Raw genomic sequence first — 14603 nt, 5'->3', positions numbered from 1 at the left:
GTACAAATGTATTGACCTTAGCAAAACTGGTATGTGTCTGAAGTCGAATGACAAAATCTTGAATGAAATTTAAGTTATTTGCTTCAGTCTTCATTTAGGAGAGCTGCATGGCATAGTGGAAAAAACCCTGGGAATAGGAGTCAGGAAACTTTGATAAACCTTGATGTCTTGATATCCTCATCTGTAAAATGGGGTTAAGCTAAATAATCATAAAATTTTGTGCAGCTCTAATATGTCAGTTTCTGGAAATAACATTGACGTAAGAGGTTGGCCCCCAGCCTGCCACTGTTATTTTTGTGATCTTGGGCAAATGATTTAACCTCCCCTGACCTACATTTCTTATTAGTAAAGTGAAATGACTTGAGTATCAGACTCCTTCTGTTGTTCGGTCATTCAGGCATGTCTGACTCTTATGACCCCATAGGCCATATTGTGCGTGTGGTTTCCTTGGCAGAAATACTGAAGTGGTTTGCCATTTCCTCCTCCAGTGGATTACCTTTTTGTCAATGATCTAGTGAGGCAAAGAGGTTTAGTTGAAACAGCTAGTTAAGTGTTTGAGGCTGGATTTGAATTCAGGTCTTCCTAACTCCAAGCCCATGCTCTATCCACTGTACCACTTAGTTGCCCAAACAGAGTCCTACATCTTTATTTCAAAGATAAATTTCTGATGTATTTGGTATGGAAATGGGAAGGAAAATTGGGAAAAATTGATGGGTCATTGTATATGTTGATTTTAAGAGATCAATGTAAAATTTTTAAATCATGTGATGTGTGGCTTTAACTTGACTTAAACATATCATAATTCCTGTTTCATAGTTGATATTACAGGTTAAGGGAAAGCTAGTTGCCACATCAGAAACTTGGGAAAGCACAGTCATGACTATGTTGAAAGAGGATAATGGTGGAATTCATTTGTCAGTTCCTTTTATCAAAATTGCATGGGTACAGTTATTCATATGCTCATTCATATATACAAATAAATGAGTAAGAGCTTGGAAGTGAATGGGCACCAAGTTTTGAACATACAAACACAAATGTGTAATCAGCAATACCCTCAATTATACACTGAGTCAACTGCTGAAATTAACTAGCTAATGTGCTTTGTTTCATATTAACACATCTTCTGTGCCAAATGAATCGTTCTATGAATAATTCATAGCAGCTGCCTGGGGTTCTTTATAATGTGGACCTATAGGGGGTACCTTGTATTTACGACCAATATTTGGAAAGATTAAGATAACTTCCATCAACCTTATTGAAAGGGAGCCAACCTTAGCTAAGAGAATGATTATTTTTACACTCCCATGAATTTTTTATGTCCCAAAGACAGGATTCACAACCTTGGTATGCAGTCCAACATTGTTATCCTGTCAGAGTACTTACCTTATCCTTCCATGCACACTGGACTCACAGCCAACCGAGTAAGAAGCCTGGCACATCTTTTATAGTCTACAGTGAAAATAAATCATAAATGGGTCTATTAGCAGAGCAAAGCTCCAAGACATGACTTTTTTCTTGATAAAATACATGCTTTAACGTTCTCTAGAGCATTTATGTAACTACAATATGTATCCACCTTTTAAAATATCATTTCTGTGGGAATGACAAAGATACACTATCATCTGTAGTCATGGATGCTAAGTTGTTTATTTAATAATTGATATTACTTAAGGGGCTTCTGCCTCACCTGGCAGAAGTGAAGAAATGACACAGTTTGAAAGGGGTGGGGGCAGGGTGGGGAATCTACCACTGAACTGAGCTGTTCTCTTTTTTTTTGTGTTTTCTTTCTAGTGGTTACCAGAGTTCACTAAAGTCCTAGCTTTTAGTCTGTATCCTTATGTAAGAGAAGTTTTAAACTGCACTGTTTCCTTTAACAGTGAACATTTATTAGGCACTTGATTAAGCAACTATAATGTATGATATGTACATTTAAAAAGATACAAATCACAAGGATGGGGTGGGGCAGGGAGAAGGTAAAGGATGTTACTAACAGGATTAGGTTAAGCTTTGGGAAGGAAGCAGTGTTTGAAGTGGATTTTAAAAGATGGATAGAAATTGAAAAAAGGATTCCAGGCATAAGACCAACATAAGGAAAGACAGCTAGATACAAATAGTATATCGTATGTTAGGGGACAGATTTATTCAGTTTGGATTAAAGTGTAAAGTGCATAGAGGGGATTGATTTTTAAAAAAAACTGAAAAGATATGATACCAGGTATTAGAAAATCTTGAATGCCTAGCAGGAATACGAATTTTCCTTGAGTGGCAAGAGGGAGCCATTGAGGGTGAAGATAGTATTGGACCAGATATATGCATAACAAAAAAGATTCTAGTAGCAGTATGTGGGATTGATAGGAGAGGGCAAAGACTTGTCAGCTAAACCCCCTGGAGAAGGGTTATTACCTATAGAAATAGTGCAGGTGGGTGCTAATGAGTTCCCATTTGGGTAGCCCCATACAGTCTTCTGGAATAAGAGTCTAAATAAAAGTAGTGACAGGTGATTGGACTGACTGAAGAAACTAGGGAAAAATCTATTTACAAACATTTTGCCTGTGGGGAATGTGCCTTTACCAATTTGTGGAAGATGCAAGCTTTTTGTAGGATGAGATCCCTTAGGATTCTGAGAGTAAGGGAATAGGAATTTGAATTTGAAAACAAGTCTTCAAAGAAATAGTGACATAGTCATTAACTAGCCTTGCCTTACAGAAGCAGTGTGGTTTAGTAGATAATGATGTGGATTTGAAGTCAAGAAGGGCTGATTTTGAATCCTTCATCTGACACTAGCTGCATTACTAGTTGTATGACCCGGGGCAAGTTGCCTATTAACTTCTGTTCCCTCCTGTGTATGGTGGGAATAACAATAGCACCTACTTCACAAGATTGTTGTGAGTACTAACTGAGATAATATGTGCAAAGTACTTTGTAAACCTTAAAATGCTAATAGATATTATAATTATTATTAGCCTATAAATTAATGGATTCTCAAAGAGAAGTGCAATTCTGCTTCTAAATGGGACACAGTCCATAACCCTTACCAAATTAACTCATAATTTGAATGAGTAAACAAGCATACTATACTTTTAACAACACATTAATTAAAGACGGGGAAATAGCTAGTTGGGTAGTAATACAGTACTACATAAAGAATATATATATATATATACATATATATATATATATATATATATATTAGAGGTCACATGGTACAATGAAAAGAATACTGGGTGTGGAGTCAGACAACTTGGGTTTAAATCCTACCTTTAAATTCCACTACCTCCCTATGTGACCTTGGGCAAGTCATTAACACTCTGGGCCTCAGTTTCCCTCATCTGTAAGATGAGGCAGTTGGACCAGATTACAAAAAACCTTTCAATTCTGATTCTCTGATTCTATTAGCATGTGTTTGAGGAAGTACCAACCCAGTTCCATAAGTTAGGTGATCTAGATTCAATGCCACATTCTCTTGAGTTTACTATAGATAAATAATGTTATTTCTGTCAAGCACCAAATTAACCCTATTTTAAGATTGCATATGAGAATGATTATGAACGATTATGAACAGTGTTTTTAATGTCTCTCAAATTCTTGTGTTAATTTGGGCTCCAGAAATAGAGAATTTTATAATAATTTTGTTTATACTAGATATAATTCATATTTCTCTAATACTTTAAGGTTTCCAGAGTGCTCAGAGTAGTCTTGTGTTGGTTGTGCAAATATGATTGCTCCCATTTTGTACACTTAATGTTTGTTGAATGAATACATGAATGTTATGAATTAGAAACCAATTGAAAGGTTAAATGACTTGCCCAGGATCATATAACTTGTAAATATCAAAACCGGGATTCCTACTTAAGCCTTCCTTCCACTATCCTCCAGGGTTCATTATTCCCACAAATCTTTTATCTTTATCTTACATTTTAAATTTGAACTGTTGTTGGAAATACAGTATGCTACAGTGATATTAGATCAGCTCTATTCCCCTTTCACAGTGGCCCAGAGGAGAGAAGAGATACTCAGCATTTCTTTGAGTGGCACTCCTAGTAGCCTAAACTTTTGTTTATCTGGCAGTTTTAACAGAGCTTTTGGACCCAACAAGCTTGCCTCCAAGAAGAGCTAGGATATAGGTAGACGTGCCATTGGCCAATTCCTTTAGGGGAGCCCTATCAGGAACAGTTCTAGTAGAAAGAACACTAAACTGGTCATCAAGAGACCCAAACTTTGGTCTTAGCTTGGCTTTCTTAACTTTCTGTTTGGCCTTGGAAAAGGCCCTTTACCTCCCTGCCTCTCAGGCTTTTAGGCTTGTAAAATGATGGGGTTGGGGCTGTAGTAAATGATCTCTGAGGTCTCTTTTAGCTCAAATTCTTGTTGGTTACACAATTCTGTAGAATTTGTTTTTATGCACATACCTATGTACATCTGTGTGTCATATCCCTTATAATGTGAGCTTCTTGAGGGCAGGAACTATCTCAGTTTTGCTTTGTATCCCCAGCATCTAGCAGAATGCTTGATACATAGGTGTTTAATAAAAGTGTATTGATTGATTTATTGATTAATGGTGGAACTTAGCTGTACTTCTAGCCATTCAGGCCAGCAAGAGTTGCAGTTTCTAGTCCTATCTCTACCACTTACATATATGACCCTGGGTAAGTAACTTCTCTCAGGCTCAGTTTCTCCATTTGTAGTGAGGATAATACTTTTACTGCCTACCTCACTGGGTTGTGAGTAATCACTATGTAATCTTCAAAACGCTAGAAACGTGTGATATTATTACTAACTCACAGGCCTGTTATAAAGACCTAATAAAGATAGTAATTATGGAAGAATGGCTGGTAGATGCTTTATAAAGAAGCTACACAGGCAAAAGCTTTATCACTAAGACTTTTGGGGCAGTATGTGTGCTTAAGAACATGGGGTCTGAGATTTTACAGTGAAATTGGAGGAAGCTGATCTTTCCTTACCTGTTGGTCATAATAAGGCTGTGCGCCAGCCAGCTGTGAATTGATGTTCATACATTGAGAAACCCAATCATTTCATGTAATTCAGATCATCAAGAGGACCTTGTTACTCAATAAAGTTTTAATGGAGCCCAGTCACTGCATATATAATAGGAGATTTTGTTATATGATGAATAATCAGTGTAGATGGGTGATGTGACATGACTCAGCTAAAATAACTGCATGAAAATTCGGGGCTGCAAAGTCTGTGATATAAGGTGCAGTAGAATTTAGCATCCCACTTTGTCCTTAAAAAAAGTCTTGAACCCTCAAGATCAACCTACAATTAAGATGGTTCCAAGAAGTAAGGAAGGGGAGACAGGACTGTAAGTTAATAGTAGTGTGCTTCCCTCTATAGATCAGCTAATATTGTATTTCATATCAGCTAAACTCTTAAGCCAGCCTGCTCACTCCCGAAAGATATTTACATCCTGATAACTAGATTGCTAGTAAAATGGGAAAGAGCATGGTCTTGGCAGGATAACCCGTTGGATTGGAAATCAGTAGACCCAGATTCTGATCCCAGCTGTGCTCCTGACTAGCTCTGGAACCTTGGGCAAATCAGTTACCTCTCTGGGTTTCCCGTTTTCTTCTGTGGGAAATAAGGTGGTTGAATTAATGATGTCTTTAAGTTCTATCCTAGCTGGGACATTTTATGAACCAATGATTGCAAGACACTTTTCACATAATGTGTATTTGAGTTTGTGTTCTAGAACTTTGATCTCATTACGTGGAGGAAAAACACCCTGCTAATGCATAGTAGCACCTTCTCTCTGATGTATGGTCTTACAGAGTTGCCTGGGAGTGCTGAAGGTGAAGTGATTTGCTTCAGTTCACACAGCTGGTATGTGTCAATCAAGAGGCAGGTCTTGAGCTTAGATTTTCCCCACTCTAAAACTGGCTTTCTATCCACAACTTCACACAACTTTAGAAGTAGGTAGTGAGGCAGCTAGGTGGCACAGTGAGTAGCGCAGCAGCCCTGGAGTCAGGAGAACCTGAGTTCAAATCCAGCTTCTGACACTTGATGTACTTAATAGCTGTGTGACCTTGGGCAAGTCATTTAACCCCAATTGCCCTGCCTTCCCCCCTCTAAAAAAAAAAAAAAGAAGTAGGTGGTGCAATGGATAAAGCCTGGGGCCTAGAGTTAGGTGTACCCAAGTTCAAATCTGGTCTCATATACTTACTGATTGTGTGACTGAGCAAATCAATCCCTATTTGCCTCATTTCTTCCATATATAAAATGGGGATAATAATAAACCTACTTCCTAGGCTTGCCGTGACAATCATATGAGATGATTGGAAAGTGCTTAGCATAGTCCTGGCACATATAAATCTTAACTATTATTATTATTATTACTGCTATTACTTTAATACTAATAACAAGAGTGGGGTGGCCAACCAAAGCAGAAGGTGCCAATGTGAAGAAAGAAAAATGATGCATGAATACAGTAAAGGTTATTTTGGCTGGTTGGACATGCATCCTGAATTGCTTTATAGGGGTTATGTAGGCTGTGCAAAATAAATGCTTTCACTTTCTGTGAGCTGGCTGCTTTGGCAGAAATGTTGCCAAGGTTACCTCCAGAGCAGTAGTCCGCTCCGCTGACCAGGCCATCTGACCACCTTTGGATTTTCTCTGAAAACAGTTTGGTGTTTTTTACTCTAGTGTCTACATCCACGGCTGTGTTTAGGTTCCCTATACCTTAATTTTTTTTTTTTTACTTCGTTCACAGGATCATAGATATAGATCTAGAACTGGAATAGCTCTCCAAAGTCCAAACTCTCCCTGCCCCCCACCTGCTCCTTCTGGTCCCCATTGCATACGAGTTGGTTAGAAAGCTTATGTGATTTGACTAGGGTTACAGGGGTAGAGTTACATAGGTAGTTAAAGCAATCATAGGAAAGATTTAAACTCAAGCCCTTTACTCCAGAACCAGTGTTTTTCTTCCTGTTCTACACTTTTAAGTGAGTTTTATTCATTATTGACTATATATACTAATAACCCTAAGAAGATGTTTTGAGTCAGGAAAAGGGAAGTGATTTGCTAAAACATGGGACACCTAGAAAGGCATATAAATAGGGGTGAGGGTAAGGTAGGGAGTGTGGAAAGAAATCCCAGGAGAAAGTTCATGGGATGGAGAAGTTTGTGCACTTAGACAATGAAAAGGAACCAATAGGGTAGAGATCCAGTTCAAAGTTGGACCAATGAGGAGAGTGAACTAGGGATGAAGGCAGGCCGGAAACCAAGAATTCCAAAAAGCATAAAGTTACTAGGAGGCGGGGGTATGACTAACCCTGGAAGAAGGTTCTGGACAAGGCAGTGGGGGTGGCCACTGCGGTTCAAATGGAATGGCTCAGTTCAGTTACTCTGGTATTTACACTCTAGAGTCCAGCACTTGGCAGCAGCCACTTCAGTAATTCATTCTTCACGTTTGTTTGGTTTTTGTATTCGAGCAGATACAAATATAGGCAAGAGGCCAGGATTCATAAACAAATGGAGAATGAATCAAAGATTCATCCCATTCCTAAGTGCTGCTCATAAATTCTTCCAAATGTCAATGATTTCTACATAAACTACTACTTACTCTAACACTTAACTACCTTTATCACTGTGATCCTTTTTTTTAAGCACATCAGCTCCTAAGATGTCCAATTTTGCCACAACAAAGCAACATTTCTCAGTAAACACGAAGAAACACAGAAAGGCCCATTTCAGTCAAAAGCCATGCACTCCATTTCCTAGAACCAGTCTTTCTCTATTATATACTTCTCTATTTAAATAGCATAAGGCATTGGCACTTACATGCTGGAATGGTGCAGTCTCTGGTGTTGTGATAAAGCCTATGAAAGTGTTTGCTGCATTTGGGACTAAAGTATAGAGGACCTGGAATAGAGAAAGAGAAAATCATCCATGACATTTCATCAGGGCATAAGGGTACCAGTCAATGGGTAGAAGAAATTCAATTAAAACTTACCTGTTAGATGTTTTAAAAATTTGTCTTTCATCCTCAAATCTCGGGGGACAATTTCTGTTTGAGAAAATGAAAGGCATTAGCCTATTATCTAAGAGTAGCATTTCTTTCAGGTTTAGGTTGCTCAGATTTCTTAAATGTGGGCAAAATGTGTAAGAGAAATACTGTAGCCTCCCCTAATGTATGCAAGATGTTAAACAACATTAGGACCAATCCAGTTCACAGATTTCTTTTTAAGCAGCATTAATCACTCATGTGTTTATGCGGTCCTAAAACACTAAGATAAAGATGGATGCCATGAAGCCACAGCATTGAAGTTTGTTGCCAATGTTTGGTCTCCTATAAATCAGATTGACTGGCTCTACTTTTTAGGCAGTTAGATCCATACATCAGAAAATCCTGGCTTGGACACTTGACTCTCAAACCAAAAACTGGAAACTAAACTTTGCCTCTTCTATGAAACATCCTACACGAGGGAGCATGCTGTAGTAGATAGACCACTGAATTTGTAGTCAGGATAACTTAGATTCAAAATCCTCCCTCACACTAGCTGGTAACTACAAGTCACCAGCCTCAGTTTCCTCATCTACATAATGAAAGGATTGTATTCAGTGGCCTCTACTGTCCCTTTGAACTCTTAAATCTATGGCTCTAAGATAATAACTAATATTTGTAATAATTAGGGCACAAAGCCTAGGAATGACATTAATGACAATAGTAATATTTACATAGTGCTTTAAAGTTTGTAAAGCACTATGTAAATATTTTCATTTTATCCTTACAACAATCCTGGGAGTTGGATGCTTTTATTATTCTCATTTTACAGATGAGGAAACTGAGGCGGACAACGGTTAAGTGATTTCCCCAGGATCACATAGTGTCTGAGGCTAGATTTGAACTCAGGTCTTCCTGAGTCCAGAGTCACTATTCTGTAACCACTTAGTTGCCATTCTTCTAATCTATAAACAATGTATTTATAAAAGACTCAAATGTGCAGGAAGATGCCTGTTGTCAGTCTGAAAGGAACAAATGGAAAGTGTGATTTGGTTCAGAAGATAAAATTTGCAGGAAACAAAACTGCCAATTGCGTTTCTCCTTCCTACTCCCATATCCATTCGATTTGCCTGCACTTGGTCTTTAGCAGATGGTAAGAGAGAAACTACTTCATTGATATCCAGCCTTATTCCCAGGCTTTGTTTGTGCCCTATTTATTTAGTCACCTTAAATCATTTTCATTTATTGGCTCCAGACTGGTGACTTAGTGATGATTGCATGTGATTTGTTATACTTTATTTCTTCTGCCACAAATGCTGTTCAGTTCCCGCCTCATTTCATTCTAGGAGGCAGCATCTCCATCTGAATCCTATTGGCTTTTGAGGTTTATAAATCTCTCTGCTGTCAGTCTTCATTTATTCCTAACTTTAGTCAGTCTAAAATTGACCTTATCATATCTGACCTAATTGTGTCATACAGAACATTAAAAGCTTACATGCTTTCCTCAGAGGTTCTCTCATGGGATGGGCTCTCTGGAGAGAGCCACAAAAAGAACTCTACATTTTCTTTTCAGTGGCAGCCTCTTTTCTAGAAAGATTTCCATTCTAACCAAAGGGACAAGTAACAATTCAGTCCAGAAATTCGTGGTGCTGATGACTTGCGTGTCTTGGAAGTGAGGAAATTATCACTACATGTAAAAAAAATCTCATTTTTTAAAAAGTTGCTATCTCAAAGGGTGCTGTTTTTGTCAGGTTAAATAAAAAGAGATTTCTTTAAAAAAAAAAAAGGAAGAAGAAAAAAAACAGTCAAATGCTGCTGAACTTTCCAATTCAACAGCAAAGCTTCCAACCAAATAGAAAAATAGAGATTTGGGGTGGGGTCGGGGGGGGGGGGGGGACGACGACAAGAGGGGAGATTGAGTATCTCCTTGGCCACTTAGAAATTTAAATACAAAAAGTTGATAAAGTTACTAAAAGTGAAATTTTAAAATTAATCATTCTTGCTATATTCTATATAAAGCTCAATCCTTCCCCCCCCCCCTTTTTTTAAAGGAGAAAACTTGTTGGGATGGATGTATATGTATACAGTTACTATAAATGGAGAGGCTGACTTACCAACTCTTTGCTCATCAGGGTAAACTCCATAGTCAGTGACTTCTCTCCTGCCCAAAGTATAGTCATGTTTGCTGAAAAATTGCAATCTGTTGTCCTCCCCCGAATGGTATTTTTTAAGTTCCTGGATGATCTCCATTATTAAGTTTAAGAGAGTCTGTCTGTCCTTGAGTTCTCGGGGTTCAGTCCTCCCTTGGCAAGGTCCCACTGTCAATAGTAACAGCGCCAGCCCCAGAACAACAGGACACCTCAGTCCACTCATTTCAATCAGTACAAAGACGGGAAGGGAGGTGCGTTAAGCAAGCAGTGAATCAGGAAAGAAATCCACCTTCTCAGGGCTTCTAATTCACTGAAAGAAAGGGGGAGAAAACGGAGGGAAGAAAGTCACTGGGTGGGGGTGAGAGGATAATAAAAGGGTGAGGGGCAAAAGAAAGCTACGGAAGGATGCGGAGGGGCAGGGGTGGGGGGATGGCGCAAACGACCCAGTTCGATTATTCACTCCCCCTTCCACTCCCCTCTTAGTACTCAGATAAAATCTGTTCACCTTGCGGGGGAAGCTATTACTCGTTTCCGAGCTTCCGCGCGGATCTGGGGCTCGACTGACCCAGAGCTGCACTTTTCCAGAACTCAATCCCACTTTTCCGGAGAGGGAGCCACGCTCTGAAAAGAGGTTTCAGGCACCGAGAGCGCTCTGCCTGAAGGGAGCCACATTCCCTCTAGGCGTCGTGAGGGGAAGAGGGGAAGGGCACCCTTCAAAGTCTAACAGGCGAAGGAGCGCGCATACACACAGAAACACACACACGCACACGCACCACGGAGTTCGTGGGAAGCTGCCTATGTTTTCTGGACGGGACTCCCAGCCTGGCAGCCTTTTCTGGGAGGCAGAACTGGGAGAGTGATCAGACAGACATTAGTATGGACCAGACCCCAAGAAATCAATGTTATAAATACGGTAATTTCTTAGTTTCTCCTGAAATCTCTCTCTCTCTCTCTCTCTCTCTCTCTCTCTCTCTCTCTCTCTCTCTCTCTCTCTCTCTCTCATTCTCTCTCCCCCATCCTCCTCCCGTCTCCTCCCCCCCACCCCCCCCACTCTCCGACTCTATAAATATCTGTCGTTGAAGATCACTTTTTCCTTCCTGCACCAACTAGACCTGGGTAGCCACACGAATGCTCAACTACTTTAATATCTCCTGGCCTCAGTTTCCTTATCTGTAAAACGAGGTAGTCGGAATAGTAGCTAGTTCCTTGATCCGAAGTTCCTGTCATACGTCTATATCACGTTAAGATTTACAAAGCACTTTCTGAGAACAACACTAAACTGGTAATGTGTTAAAGATGAGACAACTGAGCCCTGGCTAGGTGCTCCTTCGAACTACAGTGCTCTTCTCTGTTCCACACCACTCTGCTTTTTTCCAGGTGTATATGGATAGTTTAATAAGGAGTTCTATAAATAACGTGTATGTATCTGGCACGAGTTCGCATTCAGAACACCAAGTAATGTCGACATCGCCTCCCCACTCCCTACGCCAAAGCAGACGGATACAGGGAGGTTTGACCAAAGTAGCCTTTTGCCCAGTACTTGAAGTCGGGGAACAAACCCCCCAGAGCAACGCCCTTCTCCCCTAGTTAGGTGGTGCTACCCGGGCTGAGAATTGCGCCCTGCGCGCAACTGACTAGCGGTCTCCGGTGCTCCCCAGTACCGAGCACTCAGTCAGCTAAATGTAAGGAGTGGAGACTGAGGGGAGAAGACACCGATCTCATCTGAAAAACCAGGACAGCGGGTGAAAGAAAGCAGAATCTGTGCCCGACCCAAGCACCCACCGCAGGCGGTGCTGACAGCAAAACTCCGCCTCAGTAGGCTGATGCCTCCACAGTGCCTAGAGACTACAGCGCTCAGCTCAGGAGCCACCAACTGATGCTGGAGGGGGGAAAAAGCCGAGCACAGATAAAAGGGAAGGAGGCAGAAGAAGCGGAGAGGCTGGAAGAAGCGGCGGAAAAGGGTGGGGGTGAAAAGAGCCATATACTCTATCCACACCCGCCCCCATCGTCTCTCTTTGGGCAATCCCATCAAGCATCCATATTCTGATTCCTTGGAGTTGCCACCGCGCACCCTCTTGGATCCCCCAGGTTCTCTCCTACGCTACAATCCACACCCCAGGGTGGCAGGGGGTGTGAGGAAGCGGGGGGAAGAGGGGGAGGCTGAAAAAGACACTTTGCCAATGATAACCGGCGCCCCTCCAAAGCGGTTGGTATCTTGGGAATCGGAACTCTGCCAAAGCAGAGGGGAGTTCTAGCTGAGACCTGATGTGTTACCTGCCTCTTCTTCCCCGAGAGTCGCTGGAGGAAACCGGACCACTGTATTCTGTTCTAGCGAGACAGGACAGAAGCAGACCCAAGTACCGGCAGCCAAACTTTCCCGGTGGCCCCCCCTGTGCATGCGCCGGATTCTCAAACTACTCCATTCCAGCTCCGGTGCCGCCTCTGCTTATATAGGCTATAGGATGTGCATGAGGTGGCTGCGTTCAGGCTGATATTATCGACTTGGAAGTGGGTGGAAAACAATAAAAGTCCACTTGGCAACCTTGGGAGTGTTGTTGCCTGAAGTTTTTCCCCTTAGATCCTTTTGGCAGGGTCTCAGCCACTTCTCATTCTTCCTCCTGCAGACGTAAGGCGCAAGTCCCAAGTGGGTTAAAAAGCCTAAGTCTTTAATTAGAAACGCGTTAAGAAGCCTCTGAAATATTCATCCCCCTTTGTGTGTGTATCTTCCGTCAGATCTCCAACTCCCCCCTTACATCTCTCTCTCTCTCTCTCTCTCTCTCTCTCTCTCTCTCTCTCTCTCTCTCTCTCTCTCTCTCTCTCTCTACCACCCAACCCCCCTTCCCAAGACTATATTACTGCTTTCCTGTCACTTTGTAACAGGATGAGAAGAGTGTTTACCAGGAACCTGGATCTGTTTATGTCTAAATGTAGATCTGGGGCTATTAAATAAAGAGCTCATCGATTGCTTCCACGTTTAATAAGTCGATTAAAATCTCTCTATTTGGAAGGGTGAGGTGGGACTCAGGGGACTTGCTCTATAGAAGACCGAAAGCAGCTTTAGTTAGTGACCAAATCCTTAGTTTCTCAGCTTTCGGGATTCATTTCGGCGTTTCAGGTTTGAACTTTACTTGACAAGAGCTGACAGAGACTGAAGAGGGTGTGAGTAGGTTAAACAACTATATTAGGGCTGAGACTGAATCGTGCAGGGAAGAGGGTGGGGGTGGGGAAATGTCCTGAGTGAAGATATGAGAGGAGATCAGGATAAAGATAACAATGGAGGGTAGGAATATTCATTCAAGTATATATTCCCTATCATTGCTGAAAATCTGCAGGGTGACAGGCAAATGGTTCTTTTAGTACGGAGCACTGGTATCGAAGGCAGAAGTTGCAGTCCCAGCTTAGTCTCTTTCTAGTTGTATGGCCCTGAGCAAATTATTTCTCTCTGTGCCTCAGTTTTTGTGTCTGTAAAACAGAGATGATTGTACTACTCTTTACACAAGAGTGTTGTGAGTAAAGCACTTGGTAAACATTAAATCATTTATATAAAGGTGAATTATTATTTCACAGTCAATCCACTATTCACTATTTTTTTTAAACATTCCTGACTGAACCTACCAATTTTGTGGAAGGGAGGAATTATAAGAGATTTTTCAGCAGGGCCTTGCTCAAGGAAGAATATAAACATCACTGTGGGATAGTGGAAAGACCATTCAACAACATTTATTAACCACCTATTAAGTTTTAGGCACTGGACTAGGTGGCAGGAGACCTGGGTACCAAGTCCGGTCCTGCTTTTTACTAACAATGTGACTTTGGGCTAGTCATTCTTCCTCCCTAAGCCTCAGTTTCCCTGCTTGTAAAATAAGAGAGCTGCGCTCGATGGTCTTTAAGGGCTCTTCTAAATGACAATCTATGAACAGAATCAAATGCACTCCGATTATATTTCTCTCCCCTCTCAGGGTCTTCTTAGCCCTTCTTATAACTTTCCTTCTTTGTTCTACCCTGCCCTGCCCTGCCCTTTTTAGTTTCAGTTCCTTTGCTGAACCCTCTAATCAAGTAACTCCCAGTTCCAATCCTCTTCCCTATTTCTGGGCTCCTGATAAAACCCTTAAAAACACACTCTCCCAAAAGAAACTCCTGAGGGCCACTGGTCAAGTGCCTAGTGAATTCATTGAAATGGAAAGAAAGCTGGCAATTATTTGAGTTAGACACATTTTTGAGAATCTGTCATTTGCCTCAATTTTTTTCTCCTAAAGTGAAATCTCAATCAATTGAGCAGTTTCCCATTTTATTGGAGCTTTCTGGGCAAGGGCTGGAAATCCTCCAAGTCAGAGAATCTAATTGGGATAGGTGTTGTAAGTACAGTACCAGAAAGGGAGGGCACTGGCAAGAATTAAAAGCCCTCACCAGGAACTGAGGCTGTCACCAAAGTCAATAAGGTTAAAGATGTGTAATGTGTATGTGTGTGTGTGTGTGTGTGTGTGTGTGTGTGTGTG

General features: G+C 41.1%; 1 protein-coding gene across 1 annotated transcript; it reads right to left on the bottom strand.

The window, feature by feature from the left end:
• Window positions 1–1384: 1384 nt before the first annotated feature.
• Window positions 1385–10330, bottom strand: ALKAL2 (ALK and LTK ligand 2). Its single transcript, XM_036748480.1, has 4 exons — window positions 10072–10330; window positions 7967–8020; window positions 7795–7875; window positions 1385–1449 (listed from the first exon to the last, which is right to left on the bottom strand). Exons 1-4 carry the CDS (start codon window positions 10328–10330, stop codon window positions 1385–1387), a joined length of 459 nt encoding a protein of 152 aa, XP_036604375.1.
• Window positions 10331–14603: the final 4273 nt, after the last annotated feature.

Source organism: Trichosurus vulpecula, chromosome 3 (genome assembly GCF_011100635.1).
Source record: "Trichosurus vulpecula isolate mTriVul1 chromosome 3, mTriVul1.pri, whole genome shotgun sequence".
In the NCBI taxonomy this organism is placed as follows: domain Eukaryota; kingdom Metazoa; phylum Chordata; class Mammalia; order Diprotodontia; family Phalangeridae; genus Trichosurus; species Trichosurus vulpecula.
Note: the sequence above shows the minus strand (reverse complement) of the source record. Positions and strands in the feature narration are given on the sequence as shown.

Excerpts from the sequence above, each read along its gene's own strand:
- ALKAL2 (XM_036748480.1), bottom strand. The coding sequence starts at position 10,330 with ATGAGTGGACTGAGGTGTCCTGTTGTTCTGGGGCTGGCGCTGTTACTA. Across the intron at positions 8,021-10,071 it reads CCCTGATGAGCAAAGAGTTG|AAATTGTCCCCCGAGATTTG; the intron begins GTAAGTCAGCCT and ends TTTCTCAAACAG. Across the intron at positions 7,876-7,966 it reads ATTTTTAAAACATCTAACAG|GTCCTCTATACTTTAGTCCC; the intron begins GTAAGTTTTAAT and ends TCTCTATTCCAG.